Source organism: Salvelinus sp. IW2-2015, linkage group LG1, assembly GCF_002910315.2.
Source record: "Salvelinus sp. IW2-2015 linkage group LG1, ASM291031v2, whole genome shotgun sequence".
In the NCBI taxonomy this organism is placed as follows: domain Eukaryota; kingdom Metazoa; phylum Chordata; class Actinopteri; order Salmoniformes; family Salmonidae; genus Salvelinus; species Salvelinus sp. IW2-2015.
In genome coordinates, this window is record NC_036838.1 from 43,246,793 (window position 1) to 43,261,028 (window position 14,236).

At 41.7% G+C, this 14,236-nt stretch overlaps 1 protein-coding gene across 3 annotated transcripts in view; it reads right to left on the reverse strand.

Annotated features, from left to right (window-relative positions):
• Positions 1 to 565: 565 nt before the first annotated feature.
• Positions 566 to 14,236, reverse strand: part of LOC111968052 (ankyrin repeat and SAM domain-containing protein 1A-like) — a 32,837-nt gene continuing 19,166 nt past the window's right edge. The window contains exons 5-15 of one of the 3 annotated variants that reach the window (XM_023993584.2): positions 13,108 to 13,206; positions 12,662 to 12,808; positions 12,121 to 12,237; positions 11,791 to 11,964; positions 11,341 to 11,478; positions 11,132 to 11,203; positions 10,947 to 11,033; positions 10,617 to 10,754; positions 9,642 to 9,824; positions 7,410 to 7,508; positions 566 to 5,122 (exon numbers count right to left, since the gene is read on the reverse strand). In XM_023993584.2, the coding sequence (XP_023849352.1) occupies positions 5,003 to 5,122; positions 7,410 to 7,508; positions 9,642 to 9,824; positions 10,617 to 10,754; positions 10,947 to 11,033; positions 11,132 to 11,203; positions 11,341 to 11,478; positions 11,791 to 11,964; positions 12,121 to 12,237; positions 12,662 to 12,808; positions 13,108 to 13,206 (1,374 nt within the window). In that variant the 3' untranslated portion in view covers positions 566 to 5,002. The remainder of the gene's footprint in view (positions 5,123 to 7,409; positions 7,509 to 9,641; positions 9,825 to 10,616; positions 10,755 to 10,946; positions 11,034 to 11,131; positions 11,204 to 11,340; positions 11,479 to 11,790; positions 11,965 to 12,120; positions 12,238 to 12,661; positions 12,809 to 13,107; positions 13,207 to 14,236) is intronic. The other 2 variants (XM_023993597.2, XM_023993592.2) reach the window with 2 other exon arrangements.

The following is a 14,236-nucleotide window of genomic DNA, read 5'->3' on the forward strand; positions in this document are numbered from 1 at the left end:
CCCTGGCCTAGTGCATCAACTGTTCTGAAATTCACTACATACTGTGTGTGGTATGTCAGTCTTTGAGGATCATAGTATCTGCTGGTGTTCATCCCTTTTTATACTATTTACTTACTGGTAAGTGATTTAAACCTACAATACCATGCTAAGATCTCACACTAAATACAGATACTAAATACAGCCTGTAGAAGCTACATGTGTAAAAGCTTCCAGTTTTTACAAGGGTAAAGAGTTTGTAAGTTGCATTTTCTTCCTAATTTTAAATAGTTGTCCCTCCATTGAATAATATATTTCATCCTCTTACTACATCAGTTAACCATATAAATATTGTGTATTTAAAAAATGCATCAGTTTATTTCCATCACATGATTTGTTCCAAATGTTTGCTAGTGAGGGAGTATGACTTTTGCATGCATACATCTATCTCCTCTGCCAGTCCCTGGGCTTGTCTTAGTGACAAAGAGATGCAATTAGCTCTCATAGAATATATTGTCTGGCAGCTCCTTCAAACTCCCATGCAAGTAAGATGCCCTAAGACACAATCAAATACCTTAAGAATGAGATGTTCCATTGTACTATTTAATTTCAGGTATATATTGCTTTACATTTTTAAACATTATCACATTATCATTGACAAACTATACTTTGCCCACAAATACATGGGCTTAGCATTATTATGCTGGTACAGTAGTTCTACATTTGATTCATGTACTCTTGTTCTCTCTTCTTGATCCTGGTAGTAACAACATGATAATCTCAAATATACCTGAATCAATAAAAATTGTCATTAATGGCCCATCATTAATTGTCTATATTCTGTATATTACTGTACCTACAGGAAGTCAGATGTGGAGGTAAAGACAGTCAGTGTGAGGCCAGGGAGGATATTTGACCTTTCAGACCGACCTTCTCAAGATAGGAGACAGGCCCTGCTTACCCAGTGGACAGACAGCTAGTGTAAGGTTATAATTTCTCTGTTACTTGGTATTCAGGAGAGGTGGTAGAAGGCAGCAGACCTTATCAAACAGTCCCTCATAGACCCGCTGAATGTATCCCTGTTGGTCTCTCTGGCTCTAGTCTACACACACGCAGACACCCACATTGGCTGCTCCACTTCAACTCACAGCTTGGTGTCCGGAAACTTGAACGCTGGAGTGAGCTACACAAGGAAAACACTGACGTTAAAAAACAGAAGCATGCACAGCCAAATCATGCCACCACAATTATGTCTGCTTGAAATAGCCTCTGCTCTTTAAAAACTTAAGGCTTTTATATGCACCCAAACCAAAACAGGTTGAATGTATTTTCATGATTTCAACAYATAACAGGGAGGAACATACTTAGTGCAAGAGAAATGACAATGCTGGACAATGTAAATGAGATGAGGTGCTATATTTGTGAAACGAAGAAAAAAGTAAAACAAAACAGCAAATGATAAGATAAAACAAAACAGACACTGCTACGTACGTACACCTCAATGGGCCATCAGAGGACCAAACGCAAATACTGCCACATGCATCAGTACAGCAAMAGTCAGAACAGGACAGATTGACGATGAGACACAGCTGCAGTACCGCACAGAGACTAGCACGTCTTAACAGTCATTCTCCAGTCAGCCATCCTGTATTAACCAGGTGTCGTTTGGAGAAAGGCTAAACATAACATCTCCTGCAGCAGGGGACACAGAATGAGGACAGCAGCTAGAGACAGAACAAGCCATCTTCCCACGAGGACACAAACACAAGGCTACACAGCACACAGAATAAGTTGAGCAAAACACAAACAGATTGAGCCAACAGACACACTACATGACCAAAAGTATGTGGACACCTTGTTGAACATCTCTTTCCAAAATCATGGGCATTAATATGGATTTGGTCCCCTCTTTGCTGCTATAACAGCCTCCACTCTTCTGGGAAAGATTTCCACTAGATGTTAGAACATTGCTGTGGGGACCATTCAGCCACAAGAGCATTAGTGRGGTTGGGCACTGATTTTGGCCGATAAGGCCTGGCTCGCAGTCACCATTCCAATTCACCCCAAAGGTGTTCGGTGGGGTTGAGGTCAGGACTCTGTGCAGGCCAGTCAAGTTCTTACGCACCGACAAACCATTTCTGTATGGACCTCGTTTTGTGAACGRGGGCATTGTCATAATGAAACAGGAAGGGGCCGTCCCCAAACTGTTGCCACAAAGTTGGAAGCACAGAATTTTCTAGAATGTCAGTGAAGATTTCCCTTCACTGGAACTTAGGGGCCTAGCCCGAAATATGAAAAACAGCCCCAGACCATTATTCCTCCTCCACCAAACTTGACAATTGGCACTATGCATTCGGGCAGGTAGCGTTCTCCTGGCATCCGCCAAACCCAGATTAGTTTGTCGGACTGCCAGATGGTGAAGCGTGATTCATCACTCCAGAGAACGCGTTTCCACTGCTCCAGAGTCCAATGGCGACAAACTTTACACCACTCCAGCCAATGCTTGGCATTGCGCATGGTGATCTTAGGCTTGTGTGYGGCTGCTCGGCCATGGAAACCCATTTCGTGAAGCTCCTGACGAACAGTTATTGTGCTGAAGTTGCTTCCAGAAGCAATTTGGAAGTCGGTAGTGAGTGTTGCAACCGAGCACAGATGATTTTTTAATGCTGCACGTTTCAACACTCGGCAGTCCCGTTCTGTGGGCTTGTGTGGCCTACCACCTCACGGCTGAGCCGTTGTTGCTCCTAGACGTTTCCACTTCACAATAACAACACTTACAGTTGACCAGGGAAGCTCTAGCAGGGCAGAAATTTGACRAACTGACTTGTTGGAAAGGTGGCATCCTACAGTATGATGGTGCCACATTGAAAGTCACTGACCTCTTTAGTAAGGCCATTCTACTGCCAATGTTTGTCTATGGAGAGTGCGTGGCTGTATGCTCAATTTTATACACCTGTTAGCAACGGGTGTGGCTGAAATAGCCGAATCCACTAATTATAAGAGGTGTCCACATATTTTGTATATATAGTGTAGATAACTAGACCTGCGGTATAAATCCCTGTGAAAGGAAAAACAAGAATGCAGTTTCACAGATATTTTCAAACAAAAACTATTTGCACAATGAAAGCATATCTAATTACATTTTGATCCCTCAAATGTAAAGTTCCATGAGTAAGCCTGAATCTTTGGCCCTGTCGCTAATTTTTTTGTGACTAATTTGTTTAAACATAGTGTACCTCATACTGAACCTATGTGCCATGGCATGGATTACAACCCACGTAATCTTGATAAGATGCAACATAAGGAGTCCAGCAACACAAATGTGCCTTGCCTCGTAAATTGTCTAAAATTAAAACAATGTTATTGGAAATATCTTGAATCCATCACCATGAATTGGCAAATTCTATTATTGCCCTCAAAATTCCTTGGACATACCCAAAATATGGCCTTCATGACCATGGTGTTTTGGTAATTTCTCATACATTTGTACTTAAATTATTTACTACGCCGATAGATTGTGGTCTTGCTTCCCTTGGTTCTTTCACTAAATATATTTCAGGAAGCCCTGGTCTTTTTAAAAGCATATCTTATTAAAGAAACCAACCATATCCATTTTAAAACAATATTTTTTTTTAAGGTATAGTGCCATGTTTTAACACAGTGTTCTCTGATGAGCCAAACAGTCTCTGATGATTGTCTCTCTTGGTAATAAAATGACTGGTGAGGCACCATGCACACTGTGAAGCTACAGAGCATTATAGACATTATTATCTGGACAAACCTGTACCATTACAACAACTTCATTACAGCTCAGCCAAAGTGTTCATGTGTTGTCAACTCAAAAGTGCTGTTAGTCTTTTTAACCATGGAAGACGCATGTAGCAGTCAGCAGGTGTGGAGAGTGTGTGATGGTGGCAAGGGATGCTCAATTACATTTAGATAAACTGATAGATGGCCAGATTGAAGTAATTAAGGCTACTGATCTTGACAGATTGATGACGAAGTTGTGTACAAGAAGAGCACACAGAAATTTGAGGTTCAGTTCTTGATCCATTTTAAATGGAAAGGGAAGATTCCTTGATGATCCATCAATGTATGATAAAAAAAATGCGTAGAAAAAGTTTATTTTTTTTCTTATAGATTTTTTGTCCTTCATGCATCCCAGGTGATGTGTYTCCTCACAGCGCCTCACAGTGGTAGATGCCTGGCAAGACAGGACAAGCTACAGATAGGGAAAGAAAAATATTGAACTTGCCTTTAGCGAAAAACAAGTGAAATACAAAAATAAACATGGCATTAAAAATAAAAAATTGTTAATCCTTTTGGGAAGGGGGTAAACTATTGTTTATGACTGAGGAGGTTGTTTGGGACATGATAATGTTCTTTGTTCCACTCTATATGGGACCAAAACGGTAAATTGATAATATCACAAGAGTAGTAATCCTTTGGCGTTAGATAAAAAGAGGTACTTATGAAGGTTTGTTATTTTCTTGTTCACATTGGCAGTACAGCCAATGCTTATCATGTTACTATCAAGTAAAAATGCAACAAGTAGCTCAACAGAAAAAAAGTCATGCTTGTTTTGACTGAAGGGAGTCACTTGGAAAATAATGGCATGACAGGAAGAGAACAAAAATCCACAGTGTCTTCAATGATGATAAACCTAATAGTGGGTGGATGCAAATGCAAGTAGTTGGGAGGAGGAGGAGGCAGATCGGTTGAGAGAGCAGGGCCATTGTAGGTTCAGTTCAGGTCCATCCACAAGTCAAGGGGCTCCATCAGTGGCTGCAGGAGGAGCAGGGGCTGCCAAGGGGTGAGGAACAGGAGAGAGCTGCAGGCATGTGTGATGTCAGAGCAGGGTGAGGTTTGTGTAGGGCAGGGCAAAGAAGAGGGGGCAGCCCTGAGGGATGCTACCATCACAGTGAGAAGGCATAGGGCTTGTGAGAGAGAGAGAGAGAGGGCGGTAAGAGGGCAGGGGTCAAACTGGGTGCTAGTGCGAGGTGGGGATGGGGCAGAGGATCCAGTCTCAGAATATGGTGGTCTCGTACTTGGTGCTGACAGGGCGCTTGTTGGAGTCTCTCTGGTTGAAGAGCCAGGTGGTGCTGCCCAGGGACTGCATGTCTGCATCCATCTCCAGAGGGTCAATCTGCCGGGGGAGGGGAGGGGGGATGAGAGTTGCACACTCAAGTCCTCAGCACGTGCAAGTGGATTAAAGGCACAGTCCAGTGATGCTAGAATCACAGACACCAGGGCTCAATCCACAACTTATAGATGTCTGATAACAAAACAGGCTGCTGGAGACCTAACAGACCACACACACTCCCATCTGTCTCTTAGTCTGGGCTTCAAATTAAGTGAAAATGTGAAAACACCGTAAGGATTCAAACATGCGCTCTTAAACAATAGGTTCACCAAGAAAAAAAAGTGTCTCTGTTAACACATGAACAGCCAGAAACACTGATTACTACCAGGATAAACATCATATGTTATAGCTTTTCCTTATAAAAAATTAACTTCAATTAGTAGTCCTGTATGTCTGATTACACTAAATACCACTGATAAACCCCAAATAAAGTACATTGTGGCAATGCAAAACTGAAATATACTACTGTCTACATATTCAGTACCAGTCAAAAGTTTGGACAAACCCTACTCTGACTTTTTTTTACTTTTAGTATTGAAGAATCAAAACTACATATGGAATCATGTAATAACCAAAAAAGTGTTAAATCAAAAATATTTTATATTTAGAATAAGTAGCCGCCTTTGCACACACATTTCTCAACTAGAAGTAGTCACCTGATGTTTCAACATAACAGGTTGTGTTTGATTTCAATCCTTCTTAATAGTGTTAATTGTTTGGTGACAAGGGAACAGCTAAGAAAATCGTGAGGATATGAAGTACGAATTTGAAGAAATGAGACGTTAGTATCCGGGAAATTTCATAGTGGCAGTCGCAAAAACCATCATATGATGAAACTGGCTGCATGAGGACCGCCACGGACCTTGCTCTGTGGCAGAGGTAGTCATTAGAGTTAACTGCACCTCAGATTGCAGCCCAAATAAAGCTTCACAGAGTTTCAAGTAACAGACACATCTCAACATCATGTTAAGAGGAGACGTGCGTGAATCAGGCTTTCTTGTTGAATTGCTGCAAAGAAACCACTCTAACCAATAAGAAGAGATACTTTCTTGGCCAAGAACAACTAGCATGGACATTAGACTGGTGGAATCTGTCCTCTGGTCTGATAAGTCCAAATTTGAGATTTTTGGTTCCAACCGCCGTGTCTTTGTGAGACACGGAGTAGTGAACGGATGATCTCCGCATGTGTGGTTTGCACCGTGAAGCATGGAGAGGAGGTGTGATGGTATGGGATGCTTTGCTGATGACACACTTAACCAGCATGGCTACCACAACATTTCTGCAGCGATACACCATCCCATCTGGTTTGCGCTTAGTGGGACTATCATTTGTTTTTCAAGCAGGACAATGATCCAACACACCTCCAGGCTGTGAAAGGGCTATTTGACCAAGAAGGAGAGTGATGGAGTGCTGCATCAGATGACCTGGCCCTCACACATCACCCGACCTCAACCCAATTGAGATGGTTGGGATGAGTTGGACTGCAGAGTGAAGAAAAAGCAGCCAACAAGTGCTCAGCATATTGTGGAACTCCTTCAAAACTGTTGGAAAAGAATTCCAGGTGAATCTGGTTGAGAGAATGCCAAGAGTGTGCAAAGATGCAATCGAAGGCAAAGGGTGGCTACTTTGAAGAATTACAAAATATATATATATATTTTGGTTTGTTTAACACTTTTTGGGTTACTACATGATTCCATGTGTGTTATTTGATTGTTATGATGTCTTGACTATTATTCTCCAATGTAGAAAACAGTAAAACATTATGAAAAACTCTTTAAAGAGTAGGTTTGTCCAAACTTTTGRCTGGTACTGTATATAAATTATAGCTGTCCAATATCAGATTCATCTGAATCCAAAAGCTGAGTAATATTGCAGGATTAAGACTAAATAGGCCACCTTAAGCATATTGCTATTTGTACCTATCACACATCTATGCAATTAAAACACTAGATCATTAGCAGCACAACTGTTAAGCCATAAATCATTTGTAGCTGGTTAAGTCAAATCTAAGCWGTAGCCTAATTATCCTCAGGAAACAATTCATGAGAAAGAACTGCTTATCTTAAAAAAGCTCAAATGGAATGACTATGAGAAAATAGAGAATGTGACAGAAATTCAGTGTAGGCTAAGTCAAATCAAAAGGGCAAATATTCTGTAGCTACAGTACATGAAGTGCCTGGAAAAAAACAAAAGATGGACATGGAATGACAAGAGAGAGAGAGTTAGAGGTATGTCAGGTAGGTTAGCAGATGGATGATGAAGTATAGCGGAAAGGAGGAGAGAGCAGGACCTGGACTCCAGGGCTAACAGAGTGCAACGGGAGGAAGGAGGGGCGGTGGGTAGTACACGTGTGACAGTAACAGCAGCGGCATTCTAGCGGAGGGGCACCCTGGGAAACGAGGATCAAGAAGAGAAGAGCAAAGAAATGTTAAACAGGGAAATAGAAGGACAGATCATGTATAGTGGCACTGAACTGACCAATGCGGTGCAAGATATCCTGTAAAGAGTGAATCATCTAGGTTGTTTATCACATCCTATTTGGTGTAGACAAATAATGTTAAGATTGAACTGAAACATTGTTTTATACTAGACAGCAGCTGGCATAGCAGAGCTTTATCTCATCTGCCAACTAGACTGGACTGTACTAGCCAGGTTCCCTTCAGTATCTAGGCACAGCCAGTACAGTACAGGGTACACAGTGCAGTGTTTAGGAGTAGTGAACTACATATAGTTCAACTAGTAATTTAACCCCATTTTGCAGTAGATTGGTGGTAGTTAAACTAAATWAAAATATTGGTAGTGTTTCAGTAGTTAATTACATTTTTGTCATGTAGCGGTGTAGCTAACTACTGGAACTACTCACTACTTTTCTTGCTAAAATAACATTTTCTCACTTAAAATAAAATATTCTTATTTGAAACATAGTTTTTGTGTTTAATAGGGTAATTACACATTCTGTTAACTTTTGAGYTYTTGTAATTTGTAGTCTATGACATTTCAGATGTAGATATGATAATGTATCACAAAGCAGTTTGGATGTAGTCAACTACTGTTTCAAAGTTACTTTAGTTAAGTAAACTAATTAGCTTTAGTGCAGCTCAACTTTTTCCAATGTGAAGTAATTGGTAGCAAGGTAAATTATATTTTCAGAGTAGCTTCCCCAACACTGACAGTATTCAGCTGCACAGTGATTTATGCCATAATGTACATGGGACAAAAACAGTGCAYACCTGGCAAGAATTAAATCACGTCGGGAAAAAGGAAAGGTCATCTCACAATTGTGAAATCATTGTCCACATTAACAGCAGCAAATTTAGTTCTCGTGTTTTAGATGTTCCTAAAATTCCACTGCCTAAAACTCAATCATAAATACCAACAACTTGTGCATTATGCTGCTTACTGATTACCTCATATATTATACCTAATGTATTCAACCTCAAATATTATAGCTAATATATTATATCTCATATATTATACCTCATATATTATATCTCATATATTATACCTGACATATTATACCTCATATAATATACCTCATATATTATACCCAGGGGTGAAACTTTGGTTTTAGAAGTGGGGGGGACATAATGTTGTTTTTTAGTTATTTTTTTATCCGGGCGGATAAACACTCTAAACACCCTACCCGACCACTCGGAAGCGTCCGTATTGTCCTAAAACACACCGTTGCCTCGTTTTGTATCACATTCCAATGATAAAACTGGAGGGGACAAAAATGCAATTTCAGAATGTGGGGGGGATATTTCTCCCCCGTCCCCAGTGAAAGTTGCGCCCCTGATAATACCTTATATATACCTATATCTTATACCTCATATATTATACCTCATATATTGTACCTCATAATATATTGTAGTAGATAATAAAGCACAGTGATTTGTGTGGATGCATAAACATGTTGAGCCGTGTGCATACATAGTCCAGAYGGTGCAGCTTTATCAGGTGACAGTGATCACTGAGTGTTCATTATTCTGGGGCCTGAAAGGTTAATACATCCATACATGGCCTGAGGCATATGTAAGCATTTACGTAACACTCTCAATCAATATACATGGAAACAGAGGAGGGGCCTGGCGACCAGCAGAGACACAGCTCTCCCTCTCTCTCTTTACTCCCATAGGAAATTATATCCTGGCTGTAAGCAACAACAACAAAAAAGACTATTCATTCATCATGGTTCTTATATTGTATGGCTGCAGGAAAATCTACTCCGATCTGAGTGACTCAGAGTCGGGGAGATGAGATTGGTAGCAAAATAATGACTCATCAATTTCATCTCTCTACAAGTCTTCCTTTGTTTGTAACAGGGTGATCAGTGGTTTCAACTCCGAAGGAACACTCTGTGAGTCATCTGATCGTGCATATTTCTGCATAAACACATACACATCTACACATACATACTGAATATACAGAAACACAGTATGTATATACACATAATGCACGTACAGAAACACACATGTTGTGCTACGAGTGAGATTTGTGTTTGTGCTCAGTGTGTGGTACTCACTGTTGATCTCCTCATGCTGCTCCATTGCTGTGATGTGGGCCGGCTGGATTTGGTCTCAATGACCTCTGACCCCAGAGATGGTGGGGGGACTGGGACATACTGCCTGGCTTTGGTCTGGAGAGCCAGCTGATAGGCCACCTCAAAGGCCTGACCCAGCGTCAGGATGATCTCATAGGTCTGGGTCTGTACCGAGGGAGGGAGTAAAGAATGAACAGACGGTTGCAGTAGTGACTGACAGCTACTTTGAGGAACTCTGAATGAGGTACTAATTACAATAAATCAGCATTTTTGTCATTGAGATGCCATTCRTAGCAGGAGCACTATGTTAATCAAGGATGCAATTAGACAATCGAGATGTAGCTTTGTATCGTGTGCCAGGCCTTTTTGAAACATGGCTTTAAAAGAGACTAATCAAGATATTAAGTTATTTGCATGACAGCAGGTGCATTACTTTAATCAAGACATTAAGGCAATTTAATTAATCAAGATATGAAGTTGCATGCAGTTTTGTCAGCAGGTTGCCAAATTCCAATAAACCTTTTCCTATCAAACATTTTATGATATTATATGKCATTTATAGTTAAATTAATAATAGTCAGAGTACTTTAGAAAGATTTTAAGGTGGGAAATGGGTGATTGTATTTTGGCATACATATGTAGAATCTTAATTTGAGCCAGTTGGCCAGTTGAAAATAATCCTGCAGCAACAGAAAATGTGAATTATTATGTGGATTATAATTAATGGACATTTTTTGTAGGGGTTGATACATTTTACATTAGGGCAACTCAAGTCTGACATTTTAAAGTGGAAATTACAAAAGTTATAAGCATTTTAAAACCTTCCTGCTGTGCAGGACAATTCTCAGCAACAAAAAAGTGATCAAATTAAGATCCTACATTTGTAGTCTTATGGAGTAATAATAATGTATGGAGTGATTGAAGGGTTTGGGTTGGTGTCATCATCCTGTTCCTCACCACTTCCACAGTGCTGAAGACATGGCAGAAGTGGTGGCCACTTTTATTGTCCTTGGTGATGTAGGCGAAGGTGCAGAGTTCCTCAGGGTCCTGGGCTGCACAGGAGATGTTCCTAATCTCATGCTCGGCTACTATGGTCTGGTGAGAGGACAGAAGAACAGGATGGAACTGAGCAGCAACAGGAACAACAACATCGACCAGAAACAATAGACTTCATCGGCACCAACGGTGCTATCTTTATTTTAGGGGAATCAGTATGAGAGAGCGAAGTAGGGMAATGATGCTTCTGACATCATCATGCATCTCTCATTGCCTGCAGGCTCCCAGTACCTTAGTGGCTGCGTCCATAAACTTGACCCCTTTATAGGTGATGGAAAGGATGACAACAGGACCCTTTCTTGAATGGTCCTTCGACTTCTAGAAGTAGAAAGAAAATGGCAAGGGGTTCCATATCAATATGGAGTGCTAGAAAATAATTATTGAATATTGATCTGCAGTACGATGACATCACGTACCCTAATTTTGGCACAGGCTTCTTGAGTTGACTCAATCCCCCGTAGATCCCTGATAATCATTGATCCTAAATACTGGAAAAGAAGCAACAAAAAAGGTTATCATCTCTGAACTATCAATTTCTGATACATCAAGCAATGATCAATATTGGATAGCTGAAAGTGTCGGTGACTTATCTTCAGGGGGCATAATGACCGTAGAAATGACTTACACTGGCCTCATACCCACAGGACTCTAAGATGAGTTTCTCAGGCTGGTGATGCCAAGCGGACACTGTAGCGTATGTGGCAGACTGGCTAGGCGGCCGAAGGGTCAAACGGGGTTCCCTATGTCTGTCACTCTGTCTGTCCTAGAAAGACACATACAGTAGAGATGGATTGATTCTGTAGTGTACAGGGATGCTTATGGCATACAATTCTGTCACAAAATATTACTGGATAATAAAACTACAAAGATGCTGTAACACTTTGACTGATCAATATATATTTAATACAAGCATAGAATGACCCAATAATCTGTTAAACACAGCTTCTGTTTCAGATCACCCCAGCAGCAGCTTCCTCTCTTTATGACATGATTATCCCAAGCATACCACAGAGGAATATATTTTAGTCACTTTATGAGCTACAGGTAAAGACAGCGTTTTGGCAGGAGAACTAACGTGAGAGCGTGGTCTCTCGCTGTAGGAGCGCAGGGACACACTGCAGTCCTGGTCCATGGCTCTCCTCCTCCTGCCTGCCTCTCCCAGGGGCAGGAGCATGTCCATGGAGCGACTGGTGGACGGGTCCATCTGACTCAGAGGAGAGGTCCCTGTCTGGGACAACAAGTCCTGAAACTGACACATACAGATTGATTGATCAGATTGATGACGTGGGCGTGAAAGATTTAAAACAAAATAGTGACTCAATACATATTTCAATTAGGTTTTAGAATGTTATGTAGTGTCATACAGGTGAAATTATTGTTAAAATGTGACAAGGCTCTAACTAACCCTGATCTGTGAGAGACGGTGAGAGATCTGTGATTTGGTCGGGGCCTCCTCATAGGGCCGCTCTGCCAGAGACGCTATGATCCTCTTCCTGTGGCCCAGAACGCCGATTTTCAACACCTACAGAAACCGRCACAGATGGGACACAATGGTGACTAGACTGTACTAAGGGCTGTGTGCATATGAACACTAATACTGGCAAAAACAAATATGAATGAAAATACACCACAGGAGGTTGGTGGCGCCTTAATTGKKGAGGACGGGCTCGTGGTAATGGCTGGAGTGGAATTAGTGGAATGGTATCAAATACATGGTTTCCATGTGTTTAATGCCATTCCATTTACGTTCCAGCCATTATTATGAGCCATCCTCCCCTCAGCAGCCTCCAATGAAATACATAGYTGGACACCCATGCCGGCACACAACAGGCAGACAGAATGGACTCCTCAATTATTCAGCTCAAATCTGTTTTGCCTTAAGCTCAGTACAGCACTGTCTCCTCCCTGAGGCACTCTATAATTCACTAACAAAACATTGGCCTCACGTTGACAATCTCCAACTCCCATAGGTTCTTCACACAGTCCAAGGTACGGTAGCCGCTAGACAGGAAGTTAGGCAGGTACTCCTGCAGACCTAGCACATCCAACCAGGTGGAGAGAGAGGTGCTGCCATCACAGCCAAGGGCCTTCACCTACAGACAGGGGCAGAAAATAGATCAAAATACATTAAAATAAAAGCAGGATTTCACAATTCCCTTCAGGATATTCCAACCATAACCAATGTCAAAGGGCTTTTTCATAGGATCTCTTTTGCCATAGCTACAGGCAAGATCCAAGCTACTTTACAATACCGGTCATCCTATCATGATTGATAATACTATGCACAAACGTAGATAAATCCAATGCACACTCCTTGAAACCTTGATGTTCTTAGATGAATGGTCAACCAGGTAAAAGGTTGCAGGTGGTGCCCTTGACTGATGATAACTACCTTGGGCAAGCTGCGTGCTGCGTGGAGGATCTTCTTTCTGTGTCCAGGGTCAGTGATTCCCATATCTCTAAGGTCCAAGTCCTCCATCACGTTACTGCCCTACACATGCACCAACGCACGCAGTACACACACGCACAAGTTAATCACACAAACTGCAGACACTTATGCATAAACACATATAATCACTTAAGCTAACTATTAACATAGACATTACAACATCTCCTACACTCTAGGTCTATATGCGTGGCCAAGCACGACTCCAACACCATCATTAAGTTTGCTGACGACACAACAGTGGTAGGCCTGATCACCGACAATGATGAGACAGCCTATAGGGAGGAGGTCAGAGACTTRGCAGGGTGGTGCCAGGACAACAACCTCTCCCTCAACGTGAGCAAGACAAAGTTGCTGATCGTGGACTACAGGAAAAGGGGGGCCGAACATGCCCCCATTCACATTGACGGGCTGTAGTGGAGCGGGTTGAGAGTTTAAGTTCCTTGGTGTCCACATCACCAACAAACTATCATGGTCCAAACACACCAAGCCAGACGTGAAGAGGGCACGACAACGGCTTTTCCCACTCAGGAGACTGAAAAGATTTAGCATGGGTCTCCAGATCCTCAAAAGGTTCTACACCATCGAGAGCATCCTGACTGGTTGCATCACTGCCTGCTATGGCAACTGCTCGGCATCTGACCATAAGGTGCTACAGAGGGTAGTGCGTATGGCCCAGTACATCACTATATAATAGGCGGTGTCAGAGGAAGGCYCAAAAAATCTTCAAAGACTCCAGTCACCCAAGTCATAGACTGTTCTCTCTGCTACCGCAAGGTAAGCGGCACTGGAGAGCCAAGTCTATGTCCAAAATGGCTCCTTAACAGCTTCTACCCCCAAGCCATAAGACTGCTGAACAATTAGTAAAATGGCCACCCGCACTATTTACATTGACCCCCCCCTTTGTTATTACACTGCGGCTGCTATCTGGTTTTTAGTAACTTTTTTATTTAATAAAATTTGATTTAACCTTTATTTAACTAGGCAAGTCAGTTATTTACAATGACGGCCTACCAAAAGGCAAAAGGCCTCCTGTGGGGACGTGGGCTGGGTTTCAAAATAAAAATGAATTAAA